Source organism: Pavona decussata, unplaced genomic scaffold (assembly GCF_977016875.1).
Source record: "Pavona decussata unplaced genomic scaffold, jaPavDecu1.1 SCAFFOLD_155, whole genome shotgun sequence".
NCBI lineage: Eukaryota > Metazoa > Cnidaria > Anthozoa > Scleractinia > Agariciidae > Pavona > Pavona decussata.
Genome location: NW_028145567.1, coordinates 1812092 through 1827500, shown reverse-complemented (window position 1 = coordinate 1827500; position 15409 = coordinate 1812092). Strand labels below are relative to the sequence as shown.

The 15409-nt window shown below is 36.7% G+C and overlaps 1 protein-coding gene across 1 annotated transcript in view; it reads right to left on the bottom strand.

The window, feature by feature from the left end:
• The window catches only part of LOC146465802 (transient receptor potential cation channel subfamily V member 5-like), a 30963-nt gene extending 16190 nt beyond the window's left edge, over positions 1-14773 (bottom strand). Inside the window, exons 1-6 of the mRNA XM_085128003.1 lie at positions 14030-14773; positions 5846-6019; positions 4811-5000; positions 3808-3961; positions 2625-2753; positions 2040-2132 (exon numbers count right to left, since the gene is read on the bottom strand). Coding sequence (XP_084984129.1) covers positions 2040-2132; positions 2625-2753; positions 3808-3961; positions 4811-5000; positions 5846-6019; positions 14030-14423 — 1134 coding nt within the window. The 5' untranslated portion in view covers positions 14424-14773. The remainder of the gene's footprint in view (positions 1-2039; positions 2133-2624; positions 2754-3807; positions 3962-4810; positions 5001-5845; positions 6020-14029) is intronic.
• Between the last annotated feature and the right edge of the window lie 636 nt (positions 14774-15409).

The window sequence follows — 15409 nt, the reverse complement described above, 5'->3', positions numbered from 1 at the left end:
AAAAAAAAAATTGACCATTTTAGAGTTCTATCCAATTTTTTCCGGATATAGTTTAAGCAAAAGGATAAACAAGTAAAATAGCGCAGTGTTGTAAATAGCTGAACTAGAGTTGTCGACGTTGCTTCAATAATAAAAAAATTGATCGCAATAGTGTGAGTAGTCAATTTTCTTAGTCTAAATGGATTTTGAACTTCCGAGGGTTTCATGGAAGAGGGTTTATAAAAACCGGGAAATTCCGGAGGGGTGGGGGGGTCATCATAAACCCTCTGGAACGGAAATTCCGAGGGGGTGGGGGGGTTAAAATAAAAATGTCTTCCGTGGGAGGGGTATGGATATTTTCTGGAACCACACAATGCACTAGTTGAGTTCAGATAAGTTCAAGTTGAGTTCACAAATGATTGTTTTTCAGCATTTGTGATTTAACTACATGTACGTAGAAGGCGCTTATTTAGAAAATGGTGTTGTCATGTTGTGCACAAGACTGACTTATGAGAGGAGGGAGACAAGAGGAGCCTACTCAGATGATCCCTTTCAGCCATAATGATCGCTTTCTGTTCTCTAAGACAAAAATGAACGTAGCTAAATATGATTGTACATCAGTGTTTGCAAAGGAATATGTAATGACAGCAATGATTTAGCCAATTTACTCATACAAGATGGCTTGCAAGAACACCAGTTTAAAGTGGTTGATAATTGGGAGCCGGCATAATGGCTGAATAAACACATCTGCAGTTAGCTTGTAAACTGCATCTTGCCCAAATCATGGATGACATTACTATTTCGCTAAAGCTAGAGCACAAAAACACAATGATTCTGGCCCTTTTTTTCTTTATTAAAATTGATTGTTGTTTAGTTGAATTGTCAGTGTTTCCTATGTTTTATTGTATTATGTGTAACACAAAAGAAATTAAAAATTAAAATACGTTTAGTTGTTGATGTTAATATTGCTGTTGAAATTTCCAGTTTGTTTCTTGGCTGCAAAAATGGTCTATTAAGCTTTCTTGACCAAGAAAACACTCGATATGGTTTAAAATATTTCTGTCGATGGGTGATTCTTATAATTACTGATTTTATGATTATCACATTTACAGTCAATCCATGTCACGCGTGACTGGTATTTTTAAAATTTGAATGGAGTTTTGAAATTTACATGTGAGTTTTGAACAGTTTTGAAATCCCGTAGAAATTTCCCTGGGTTATTGACGGTATAAAGCTAGGAATTTTTCTTTACATCACAGCATTAAGTATTTCAAGAATTCTTTTTTTCTCTTAATGCATCTTTTTTGGAAAGATTTCCAGAGAAATGTTCAACATTCTATTCACTTGTCAGACATTACAAAGAGAAATTTGAATGTTCATTTCATTCTCAGAAATACTGGTCATGCGTGACATGAATTGACTGTAATTGATGGCAGCAGACAAGTGAAAGGGGTCATCTGAGGAGGCACATACTCTCCCTCCCTTATCCAAGCCCCTCATGTGCAAGCCCCAATTACATGTTCATCATGACCTTGAAGGGCCAAGAGCATAACCATGCATAAGAATTGGTACAGGAATAAAATATAAATTTTCTATTTCACTGAATGTTTTGAAATTTTTAAGGCCTGTTCTGAGTTGTTTGTTTCTCACATTTGAATGAAATTGCACTTAACCATGGCTAGGACAAATTATGTTTGTACCAACAGGGCTGTGCTCTAGCAGAGCCCAGTGGCCCCTGGCACCTAACTTTTGCTCTCAGGCAATTAGAAAATCTTATTTTTTGTTCATACAAATCATATGCTGGGCACCCTAGATTTTACAGTTTTGGAGCACTGGGCTCCCTTCAATTTTCCTTACAGCACAGCCTTGACCAAAAAATTTGTATTTTTTTTTTTTTTTTTTCAATTACTGTCAACATATTGGTATATTAGACTGAGACAAAAAAAAAATTTTGTAAATAAAAATAAACTATTCTGGTCAACATCACAGATGTCAAATTTTGCATAATGGTAACATTAATAATAATTATTATAATTATAGGTAAGAAATTAACTCCTTACTGTATCCAGATCTTTGAGTGAGAATGCAGCACAAGTAACTTCACCATATTTCCAAAATACTTCTCTTTCACGAGTGAGAATGTGATGAAACATCTGCAAAAGAATCAAGTCAAGTACTAGTTATGCCGATAGGCTGCTACCAAAGCACAGAAACGCAATACTCCGGGCGCAAAATAAATTAACACTGACATTAGTTAATAATCAAAGATCACTATTGACCCAGCACCCATCAAGACTGCTGCTGTAAAAAAGGATCCCAGTGGCCTGCATGACGTGCCCAAGAAACTGCTCTGGGTGCGTAAATGTTTTGCAGTAGCACCTAACATTTCACATGTTGGGCTCCTAACTTCTCAGCTTTTTGCCCTGTGGGCTGCTTGAGATTTTACTTAGACAACAGGCCTGCAATCTGTTAATGTTGGAGACAGACCAATACGCTTGAATGCAGATATAACATGTAAATTACTGTCAACATATTGGTATATGAGACTGAGACACTCAGATACAAGGAGGTAGCAGGTAAATTTCAAGGTGAGCTGAATACCTGTACACTGTACAGCACGTACAATCATCAATGAATGTGTTTACCTCCTTTTTAGCCAACTTGGCAGCAAGTGTAAGAGGAGTGAAACCTTGGTTATTCACAATGTTTGTAAGTGGCTTCCCGCACTCACATGAACAGTAGCAACCAATATCCAGAATACGATCATACATGTCCTGCAAAGTAAGAAACAGTAAAAAACATTAAATTTCAATTGGCATTTGGATTCCAGCTCCAGTGCTACTTACATTAACCAGTGTGGGAAATAATTCTTCTAACTTTGTCATTCTATACTACCACCTTAGAATTTTTTAAACAAGATGCAATCCATTATTGGCAATTGGTAACAAGACACACTGAATGGTTTTTGCATTGTATTATGGGGTTTCAATAATACTGTTAAGAAATTTGCAGTAAACAAAATTACCTCTCAGGATCTGAAAAATTTAAGGCATTAGATTCTGAAGTCTTCGAATCCCTCACCAAATCTCTTTCAAGTACCGGTAAGTAAAATGTTAATTTATGCCACATTACTTGAGGTAGTGTGAGTCACATGACATCTGACAAATCTCCAAAAAGACCACTGGCACATGTAAGAATGCTTTAATTTTTTCATATCCTGTAACTTCAAATGACAGGAGCAGGAAATAAGTTTATTTTCTAAAACTGTTAAGAAAGTTTTTTTGACCAAAATAGAACATGAGTTTTTACGGCAATAATGCTTTAATAGCCACAATTAAATGTTACAAAATGTAACCTGTTGAAAGGGTGAAGTGAATTTCTCGCCTGGGTGGCCCATACAATTTCTGTAACATTAAGCAACTAGAGGTATTGTAAAAAAAAAGTGAGTGGAACGTAGCAAGTGGAAAGTGTTTTTCTCTGTACACCACTGGGGCCTGGGTATAAGTCATTAAGGTAAGCAGTTATTTTTGTCACGTCTACCATTCCTGACCTTCCCACCCACCCACTCTTAAAATTAACTTGTGTACTGTGTCAGTATGAATGTACAGACCTTGTCTTTTTGGTAGTTTTTTTCCATTAATTATTTTTTAGTGTACCGTTTTTGGTTTTACAATTAAGGTGAGGATGCAGCAGTTGGCTTGGAATGGCTGCCAGTGGTGTGCGAGAAAGACAATGTGGAATGAAGTTCTTGTCTATGTAAGCAACAGAACAATGTAGGGGACTGCCTAGCCACAAATCACTCCCCTTCATACACAGGTATTAACTTACCAGTTTGTCGTGTATAACCATCATGTGTAAAACAGTGTTGCCATTTGTGTCCTGTTTATTAGGACATGCCCCTCGAGCTAACAAATAACGCACCATATCTTCCAAGCCAAGACCAGCTGCAAATGACAGCGGATACTCTCCCCAATACGTGTTGCTACAAAAATATTTAAATTCAATATTTACATAATTATATAATTATTTGGGGTTTTTTTTTTTGTCAATATAATTACCAGTATGTGTTCGAACAAAAATTTGATAAGTTGTTCTGCAATGCCACTGAATGGTTTCTTGTTCATGATCTTTACCAAAATTTGTCCTGTTTTCAAAAGGCACTATTAAACTTTGAGGTACATGTACATGTAGTAAAGCAAAGCCGAAGCAAAATGCTTAACTCTCTTTAAGATTATAATTGAATTGAAAACCACTCTTAGCATTCACTAACATAGGCTAGACTTCTGCCACTTTTTGGGTCTGGGACTTCCTTCCCAAGGAAAGACTGTTTTAGGGAGGAGCATGGGTGGGGATCATTTCCCTGCAGCTGGCAATGAAGCCATAAGTGCATGGGCCACGGCAAATTTTGGGGAACTCTGACTTTTTTTGTAGCAAGAAATATTTGGGCAGAGGGTTTTTAAAACATTTCCATTTTTTTCAAGAGATATAGATTCATGTAGTTTTGATTAGTAAGCTGTGCATGTACCTCGCCATAGTAAAGTGGGCAAAATTTGATAAGTACATTTCTGGTTAGTGAGTTTGCTCCTGGATTATTGTTGGACACCACACTGGCGTACAATATTTCCAGAATCCCATCAAAGATTGTCAACTAGTGGCTTCCAGAAATTATCAGAAATTATATTCAATTCAGCGACATCATCAACTCATCAGTCACTGATCTAGCTATAAAACAATAGTGCCATATTTGACCGGGAAAGTGCTCACAATAAATCTGGCAAAAAAATTGCCTGAATGCCTATGATCAAGCCTACAGGCAGCCAATAATACTCACCTTTCATAATTGGTTTCCTCAGCCAGAACAATCTCTTCCTGACTTGAGACATCTTTTCTTGATTGTCGCTGATCTTCAGGACAGAAGAAGGCTCCATATGCACGCTCATGAATGTCAGCGCCGTGCTTGCAAAGAAAATGGACCATTTCTTGATTCTCATTCACAATTGCCATGTGCAGCGCACTTTCACCTGGTACCAAAGACAAAATTGTATCGTTAAATTTATTGATAGAACAGTTTAATCTTGTGTTTGTTACATGTACCTGCAGTTGCACAGAAAATCAGTCAATATTATTGCCACCTTCTAATAATTATTATTGAATCCAAAAAGAACAGTAACTGTAGTTGTATCTGCATAATTTATATTAAAAATTTATAAATTTACATTAATGCTACAATCTCATAAATAATTACTTAATATTATAATACTATTTACAAGGCTAAAAAGTTAAAAATATATTCAAAACCAAACGTTTTCAGCTAATCAAGTCATCCTAAACCCTGAGGATCACTTGATTAGTCAAAAACCTTTGGTTTTTAATATCTTTTGTTACTTTTTAGCCTTGTAAATAGTATTGTAAATCTCAAGCAAATGTTATGGACAATTACTTACTATATAAAACAAGTATTAAATTAAAATGTATCTGCAATGTATTATTCCTAAAGTTCATCGTCAGTCCATGAAATTTGGTCTTAGCTCTCTTTCTCTTTTCTATCCTTATCATGCATTTTCTAGCTATTTTTTGTTTATTTTGCAGTTTTGCTCAAAAATGGAATAAGCAACAATTAAAAGTTTCTTACAAGATAACCGATCTATGTGCTAAATTAATAGGGCTTATTTGGAGCAATTACAAATTTTAAGGTAAAAGAAGTCATTTATGACTGTCTTGTATAAAGTCTTCAATAACAAGGACCTACGGAGTAATTGCTACACAGCCAGTACATGTAAATCAATAATAATTTTATTATAACATGTATTTACTCTTCCACACCTGTACAAATTATAATATCAACTCATTTCATATGAAACCTCACCATAAAACTCATCACTGATATAAATATCATTGACAAGATTGGGATACTTCTTTATGATCATTTTGGCAAGATCATAGTGGACACCAGTTGCGTTCAGGAAGCACAAATGAAGGACGGTTTCACCTACGGCAGCACGCTGGTTGATATCCCAGTACACACAATGTGTCTTACTGCCTACATGTACATAGCAGAAACAGAAAAATGTCACAAGTCTTAAACATAAATCTTAATTTGAACTCTGAATTTCAAAGCTCTTTCAGTTTGTGTTGGCTGGTTAATTACCCCACAAGACAGATCTTACCATGCTCTTTTGAAAAAGAAAAAAAGGTACCTCTTTTTTTGAAAAAGAGAAAAAGGGTACCTTAATTTGTTACAGACTTTGACAAGACTGTCTAACCCTTTAAGCCCCACAGCGATCAACATCAAATTTCTCCCTGAATGTGCTTATTCAATGCTTTTTATTCAACCACTGAAATGATGAGAATTAAGGATATGATCACCCAAGGTGAATTTTTCCGATATTTTAATAACTTCTCCCAAGTAGTTTTATAAGAAAAGTATGCGGACAAGATAGGAGAATTAGGGCTTAAAGGGGTAAAAACTACAACTTCCATTCCAATAATATTATTTGTCAATTTGTACAGTGTTTGTTTCAACATAATTTCTTACAATGTATATTTACGACTGACTCATGAAAATCCAAATTTAGGGTCTGATTGAGAAAGCCTTTTGCAGTTGAAATTAAGATACCATCATAAGGGGCTGATTTTATTTTTACATGTAAATGTCACAAAATAATTTGTAGCCTGTCTCTTTTCATGTACACATCTGTCCTTGATTAAGCAAGCATTCAGTCGTTTGTTCCCTACAAAACAGAACGAGCCCCCCTTTCAAGATAAGTAGCTTTACATTTTACTGCTTCAATCACATACTCCTAAATGCACTGATCAATATTTAGAACTTAAATATTACACTCCCCCCCCCCCCCCCCTCAGATATACCCGAGGGATATGACTAGATTGAACAGGGGTTATCTTTTGTTCAGGTAAATAACGTGTACACATGTCCAAGATGTCCGAATGTGGTTAGAGTCCTGATTTGACAGTCCTCGATTGAGTAAACGATTGTTTACTAATTCCTTTGTGTGATCAAGCAATAAATTTATCAGTAGTACCAAATAACCTGTCTCATGACCAACATTACATTGAATAAGATGGCAGCTGTACACTTTAGATGTACTATTTAGCCTAGCGAACGAAGTAAAAAAAAATGGTAAATCCCATCTTGCATCTTCCATCTTGAAATCATATGAGCAGCATGCATGTGTCCGACTACGCTTTTGAAAACCAAAATAACAAGCTCAAGAAAGCAACACAACAACCTTGAGATGTTTTTATTAGTATTATAATTATTACTATTTTTTTTTTTGTTTGTTTGTTTGTTTTTTTTTTGGCAAAATTGATTAAGGAAGTTGTTAGACGGGGTTCGAAGAGCTTTCTCTGAATTGGTCATGTCACTTTTCCATACTATTTTCATCGATTGAGCAGGCCAAGACAGGTAATTCAATAAACGGATTTATACATGTATGTAATTAGAAAAAAAAAATTATGTTGTTAAAAAATATTAATTGTGGAGCTCCGCTTCTAGGCTAGCCTAAATATATATTATATTAACAGACCCAAGGGAACTTTTCTAAACTAGTCTGTTTCACAAGTCTAATACATCACAAGGCTCACTGGAAAAATGCTAACAAACTTTGCAGATCTTTTTTTTTACTTTCAGAGTTTTTATTTAAAAAGCTTAGCACACAACAATATTTCAAGTACATGGTATGTATAATATAAAGCGCTCAATTTTGATCTGCGACTTATTTTGAGCCAAACTCTGTTACTGGTGACATGGACAGGTAAACCCCACGTGGAAAATTCCCTTTTTACACATTTGTTTCAATAAAAATTAATTATAATATTAATAATATAGGCAAACAGAAAACGGAAAATTAAAACTCTACTTCCAGCTGCATTTTGGAAGCAAAATAACAAAATGTTCCTGCCTCTATACTGAGAAAGCACTGTAATGCTATTGGCTGACTATTTTGAGAGGTGCGTCTCTCCTCTTAATTAAAGATGAAGAAATGCCAAATCAGCTCTAATGATGACATGCATTAAAAGACATCTGTAACCATCTGTTTTATAGAAAAGAGACACGGCATTAAATAGACTCAAAGAACTATAGTTCCTCATTACGCTGGATTGAAGTGAAGTTGTGGCTACAGCGGGTCCAAGGCGAGGAGAACGGTGCAGAGAGAACCTGTCGAAACTTGGCGAATCGGATGTTTGGCCAGCTGAAACTGTTGAAACATCATCATTCACCGATCCTACTACATTCCTTGGAACGAAACATATTTTGCCGAATTCAACTCTCACAGGCGGAAGTTAAACTTTCGCTGTACATATAGAACTTGGAAAGTGACTGGACTTCTGAAATTTTTTACGATCTCTGTTCTGTTATAACGCTCTATACAATGAACGAAGCCAAAGAATTCTCTTCCACATACATTGTTAATATCATTTTCAACGCTTTCTTATGTTATACCGCCATCATTTTGAACAGTATCACAATCCACGCCATACGAAAAACTTCATCATTACCAAAGCCTTTGAGAACATTGCTGCTGAGTCTGGCTGTTTCTGATCTTAGTGTTGGGTTACTGGTTCATCCTTTAAATATTGCAATTCTTGCCATGGGTTTGCAACAAAACACTGAAAATGATACAGCTTTCAGTAAGACCATCAAAGCACTTCGCATCATCCCTAGAATTTTAGCCCGGGCTTCGTTCTTTGGTGTGTTGGTGCTAGCTGTTGACAGATTCTTGGCCATTCATCTTCATCTCAGATATCAGGAGTTTGTCACTCACAAGCGTGTTGTTGCTGCTGTGATCTCAATAATGGTGTTCAGCTCATTTCTTTCGTCCTTTCCTTGGTGGATTCCGCTACGCGACAGGCTAACCATTGATATCTCTATTGGGATTGTTTGTCTTGTAATCAACACAATCCTTTACTGCAAGATCTATTCAACTGTTCGACGCCACAGAAATCAAATTCAATCCCTACAAGTGCAGCAAGATGAAGGACAGAATCACAAAATGATGGCGAACATTGCGAGGCTTGTAAAATTAGCGGTTGGTACATTTTACATTTATCTGGTGTTTTTGCTTTGTTATTTACCAATCTTCTGCCTTTATATTGCTGAGATCATCTCTGGACCAAACATAACTACAGGACATATTCTTCATTACTCTTGGACGATGGCATTACTCAATTCATCGCTGAACCCTTTGATTTACTGCTGGAAGATGAGACACATTCAACACTCTGTCATCAACATAATGCAAAATATCATTCCTTGTTACAGTTGAGAGATATTACCCACAATATCAGATTCATTTCTTTGTGCATGTATCAAACTTAGTTTGGTGGGTTTTTTTTCGTTGAAAGGAAATTATGTCTTCACCCGTGTTTAAACAATTTTTAGTTTCCTTTGTCCATATGTCAGTATGAAGACAGTGTTGAGTCAGATGAGCTTCATTACCAAGGAAAGCTACAATGAATTTTGAGGCTTGTTGTCACAGCTAGTTTCTTTTTAGACAGCTTTCCACGGCCCTAACACAGCTCGGGTAGGCATTAGATTCTGAGTGATGACGAAAAAGAGGGTTTCCCAAAGTCTTCGAGGGATATTTTAAGGCGTGTAAGAAAGAGGAGAAGCGTGTAAATATGTTATACGGAACACCGTAAGAGCTCTTTTACGAACTGAGAATGGACGTTCATATGACAAAACTTTGTAAATGTGCAAAATTTGGGGAGAATTGAAGTAGGCTACTTTCAAGCTCATAAAGAAATTTCCGGGGTAAATCAGGAAAAATTTCTCGCGATATTTAAAGCACGTGTGAATATGTGTCAACGCTAAAGTGGCGACGGACAGAACCGCCTGTGAATATTCACACAATCCAAATTTGTTATTGATAAAATCTGAGGAACTCTTTTCAAAGTTGAAGACCAGACGTTAGGAATTGTGATCGTGTGAATATGCTGTGTAAGTGACAGCACTAGAACTTCTGCTGGTAATCATGAAGTATTACTACTAAGATAGAAGGCAATGAGCAGTACTTCCAGTACTGTCCATTGGTAAACAAATGCCTCAACCTTAAATTCCTTATCGTTATTTTAATTTCCTATTTCCGCTTTCAATATTTGTGCGTAGAGCTAGGGCATTGCCTTGTTTTTACAAATTCTGTGAGAGAGATGTTAAAGAGCAAGGAATAAAATAGAAAGGGAAAAATATAAACTTGAGCACCAAGAATTACAAGATAATAAATCAAGCAAATCAGCGAATAATTTATTCTTTACTGATCGCAAAAGGTATAATTAAAAACAGTGGCTGGTTTAAAAAACTAATATGGGTGATATGGGTAATATGATTTGTGGCTTTTCTTTTTGTAACTCTTATTCATGTAACTTTTTGTAAATTTCTTTTGTTATTAGCATTTTATTTTGTTAGTTTATTATTGTTCCGATATATAAACGTATTAAATTGCTATTCTGTAAATCCAAATGGCAATAAAATAAACTTCCTACCTATACACCTGCCTTTTTTTACTTGAAAAACACCGTCTCACTTTAAAAAAAATTACCTTTGAAAGTTGATCCCTATTCGGTTGCTTAATTGACCAATCGGTTTGACAGTGGTGTCATTAATTAACGGTGTTGCTATTGGCTTGGTTTAACATTCAGTAAACATTAAAGTCGCTTTTCTAAATTAAAAGGTAGAATAACTTTTACTATGGTGTTTGTTTGGCATTGAGTTTACTTTTCATCTTGTTCAATTCGACTTAAAAGTTATGCGAAATTTAAACTTTGACAGAAACCGTCACGCTCGAAAGACCAAAATTTGCTTTCTAACTCGAACAAAATCAAAAGGATCCGATCAATCGGATTGAGGTTTTAGTAGAAGGACATTTCTTACAACACACAACAAATGGCATACGGTAGCCTGAAATTATTTAGAATTTTAGTACACTTATCAGTGACTGGTGTACGGCTTTCTGTTACGTGCGCCGGACCCATTAATTTTTGTTAATAGAACATGATGATGATGGCTGAATTCTTGATGAACGGACAAAGGATGCAAAACATGTAATTTTGTAGTTATTTTGTATTTTATACCACGAAAGTAAGACCAGTGCAACAAGGTAAATTAATGCAATTGTTTGAGTTTATTAAACGCCAGGTCTGTTCTTCAGTAAACTGCAGATGTTACGGAAGTCTTGGGTGCCATCAGCAGCTAAAAGTATTAGAGCTGAATTTTTTTTAGCACAATTGTCACAATTAATGAAAAAGCACACACAAAAGCAGAAAATTCAAAGCCAGAATTTTAAATATTTTAAAAATGATATTTGTGGCTTTTCTTTTTGTATCTCTTAATCATGCACCTTTTGTTAATTTGTTTTGTTATTAGCATTTAATTTTTTGTCTATTATTGTTTATTTTCCTTCTTCGGATATATCAGCATATATAATTGCCCCTTTTTCGGTTGCATGATCAATCGGTTTGACATTGATGTCATTAAAGTCTTGCTATTGGCTTGATTAACATTTAATAAACATAAAGTCACTTTGTTCTACTAAAAAGGTATATCATACCTTTGAATGTGGTGTTTGCTTGGTATAGAGTTTATTTGTCAGTTCTCGTTAAAATCAACTTCAAAGCTGTGCTAAATTTATACCCAGCCTGAAACGGGAGCTCCAGTTTTTTCATAGCATTTATAGAAATCTGTTTATCGTATGAGCATAATAACCTTACCAGTTCCTCCTTCTTTCTGCAGTAATATATTTTAGTACACATGCAGCAAACTGCCCATCAACAATAGCAACAACAATATCATACAGAGGGCAAAATTATTGAATGCTGATTTATTGTAACAGAGGGCATTTTTTCTTAATTTTCCTTTCACCGAGGACAAAATTACTTACTCCTGATTGGTCAAGCGACCAAAATACTCATTCCTCGTTGATTGAGCATGCCAGTTCTACATTTTGTAGGTTTCTTCATTTTGTGTCCAAAAACAACGAGGTTGAGGTTGAGGTTCTTTGGAGTTTGAGTCTTTAAGCTGAGTTGTCTGTACCAAAAATACATCGAAATCAAGTGCTACAGCTACAAAGGAAATTCCTAAAGGTTAAGTTTTCTTGTCTCTCACAAGAAACAGCAAAAGATTATTTGTGTCAAAGCTAAAAACGTGGATCGGATTGATATTTGTTTGGTTGAGAAACTGACTGAATCAGTCACGGTGACTAAGTGATTTCACCTCGCTACTTCTTACAATGAATGATAACCGAGCATAGCACTGTCTTTTTTGTGGGAGGAAGGAGAAGGTCGAATTCAGTGAAAGAAATTACTCCAATAGGCCCGGTTCACACGCCGTACTTCACATGAGCCGAATCGAATTCAATGAATTAAGTTCACATGAAGTACGACATCTGAATTTATTCAGCTGGGATTAATAATTTGGGTTGGTCTAAAATCGAAATCAATTTGGCTCATGTAAAGTACATGTACAGCGTCTGAACCGGGCCTAAGTTCTTTCTTTGGATCCACCGTTTGCTATTTTATTGATCTATTTTCGTGTGATTTTCAAGCGGTAGGAAGCTTTAGTTAATTATTACACTTTCAAGATAAGTATCTTTACATTTTACTGCTTCAATCACATACAGCTGTACTCCTAATGCACTGATCAATATTTAGAACTTCAATATTGCACTCCCCCCCCCCCCCCCCTAATGTACCCTTGGGATATGACTAGATTGAACAGGGGTTATCTTTTGTTCAGGTAAATTACACATGTGGGTTTTTCATGGTTTGTGGGAATTGAGGAGTTTAAACTTGATGAGTGAATAACTCACCCAAAAATGGGCCAGTCATGTAACCACTAGCTCCTTTACACTTAAGGATGGTGCCTACTTTTGTTACTGCACATACAGGGTAACCATGCATTTTTGAGAGATAATAAAGCTTCAATTTCAAAAAGAAATGCCTTTCATTGCTTTGTATTTTGCTGTTGTTTAGAATTATTATTGCTTGATTATCTCTGAAAAATGCATGGTCATCCTCAATTTTCTTTTTGGATTTCAATAGCCTTTAAGAGATCTGCTTTCCCTGCATAGTCATAAACCCAACCACAGAAAAATACTTCTTTATTACTAGGCACTGTCCTTAAGTGCACTGTAACACTGATTTTTGCCCAAGAAGGGCAGTGTCCACTGTGTTGTAGTAATTGGCAAGTGTGCATTACACCTCATCCTGCGAGTAAAGATCCCTTCAACCTTCCTCTTCCCGATTTTTCTAAGAAGATCAAAGGGATCCATAGACCCCAAGTGACCCGCACCAGGCGGGTCTGGCCCGCATTTGAACGTTTAAACCCGCTGACCCGTCGCAACCGAGTAAAAACCTGCATTTGTGTTCAAGCTGTGAATTTTTGATAAAATCAGTCAATTCCTAACAGAATATTAATTTTCATGCCGTGATTCCTACAAAAATTTTGTCAGTTGATTTCTTCTCAAAAATAACCCTTTCAATTTCTCATTTAACTGTGGCTGATAAGCAAGGAATTCATCTCAAAATGCACGAAATGGCCATTTTAGAGACCCTAATTTTCAAAAATTTCTGGGGGGGCATGCCCCCAGACCCCCCTAGAAGCTTGAGCCTTCGGCGCTCGCTGCTGGCACCTGCGCCACTCTTAACAACATATATGACCAGCATTTCGGGGTCTCAAACTTGGGATCTATGGAGATCTCTGCTCACAGGTTCACTGGTCGCAGGATAATTACACCTGTGCATGATGCACTCTTCTTACATTGTAAATATTAAGCTTACGTCATGCATTTTTGTAACCTTAAGCTCAGATTATACGGTACTGTGTGTATACTGAGAAAATGGAAAATTATCCGGAAAGATTTCCGCACAGCTCCATACATGCACCACTCTCATACTAACCCTCTTCCAAAATCGGCAAGTGTGCATGGAAAACAGTTTGAATCGCAAGATTTTATTTTATTTTATGGGGCTGTGCAAATCTTGCCAATTAACCTCAACAATAAAATAAACAGGAACTAAATGATATAAATCTGCTTACCTCCGCCTTCAGTCAACGCATAATTATCTGTACCGACAGTTTCAATGGTGTCCTCCACTCGGCTCGTGCACTTGGTCAAGAAAGTGGTAAAACCATTCTGTTTCTCTGATGGTTTTTGTACATCACGGCTCTGGAGCCTCTTCTGGACAAGCTCTCCTACATCAATCTCTTTTCCCATACCATCATTATACAAAAACTTGCTGCTAAATCCTTCGATAAGTTCCTCCACTTCGCTGAAGTTCTTCGTTGCTTGAGCTTTCCGGAACGCTTCTACAAGATTCCCGCCTCCATTCAAATCAACATAGTCGTACAGCTCGTTAGAATTTTTTTGTGTTTGTTGTATAACGTCTTTTCCGGCTCCTTTTGCTTCTTGAGCAGACGCTCTGTTTCCCATGATAAGCAAGCAGCTCTCTTCAAATTAGTAAAGATACATAAGCTGGAGCATGATTACCACAAGAACAACAACTTGGCTTCGATCCGGTTGTCAAGAGCTACCAATCGATCGCTCTCTCGTTACTTGAAAAACTGTCCAAACTCAGAGTAAACAATACCGATTTTTTGGTTTCCCTTGTACAAAAGATAGACCTTATCCAAACTCTTTAAATTTCGGTTTCAGTGAAATCCGGATAACACCAGATCAATGAAGCCCATAATCAGAACTGAATCAATTTTTTCCCTGTTCGACTGCATAGAAGAGAGAGACTGGTAACGGGTTCGTTCAGCCGGCGCAGCGTACCCAAGGATTCGTGAGTAAATTCTAACCACCTTCAAGCGCTGCAAAATTAAAAGCCAACTAAAAATGGAAATAAACCGTAACAATGTTTAAAATGGTACTAACGAAAAGTTGATATATGATTGGTTGACAAACACATAAAGCAGAAACGCGTGCAGAGGCCACGATAAAAACTATAAAAGTAGAGATATAAACATCGCGTCTGTTCATCCTATAGGGTTCAAGAGCCTTGCCCTTGGAAATTAGGGACTGTGCACTAATCATGACCTGGAGGGGAGTTGGGAAACCAGAGGGGGGAGGGGGGATCGGGGAAAATTACAACTAGAGAGAGGGGGTAAAATTTAATACATACAGGGGGGGCATTACTTTTTTCACTCTTTTTCACAAACTGAAAAAGTGGTAGAAGAGCTATTAGAGTTCAAATATTTTTACTTGCTTAAACTGGAATTAAACTGGCTGATTATTTAGTATTTTCCATCTGTCCAGCCCAAGATGTTAATTTCCCTGGACAGTACTTACCGTTCACTACGGCAAAGTCCACTAGAGGCGAGATCGACAAACTTCTCCTGAGTGTCCAGATAAAGCAGGCCCGTAGTGGGTGGGGGGGGCTTGAGTTCCGCCCAGAATTTTTGGAAGTAAAAAAGCAA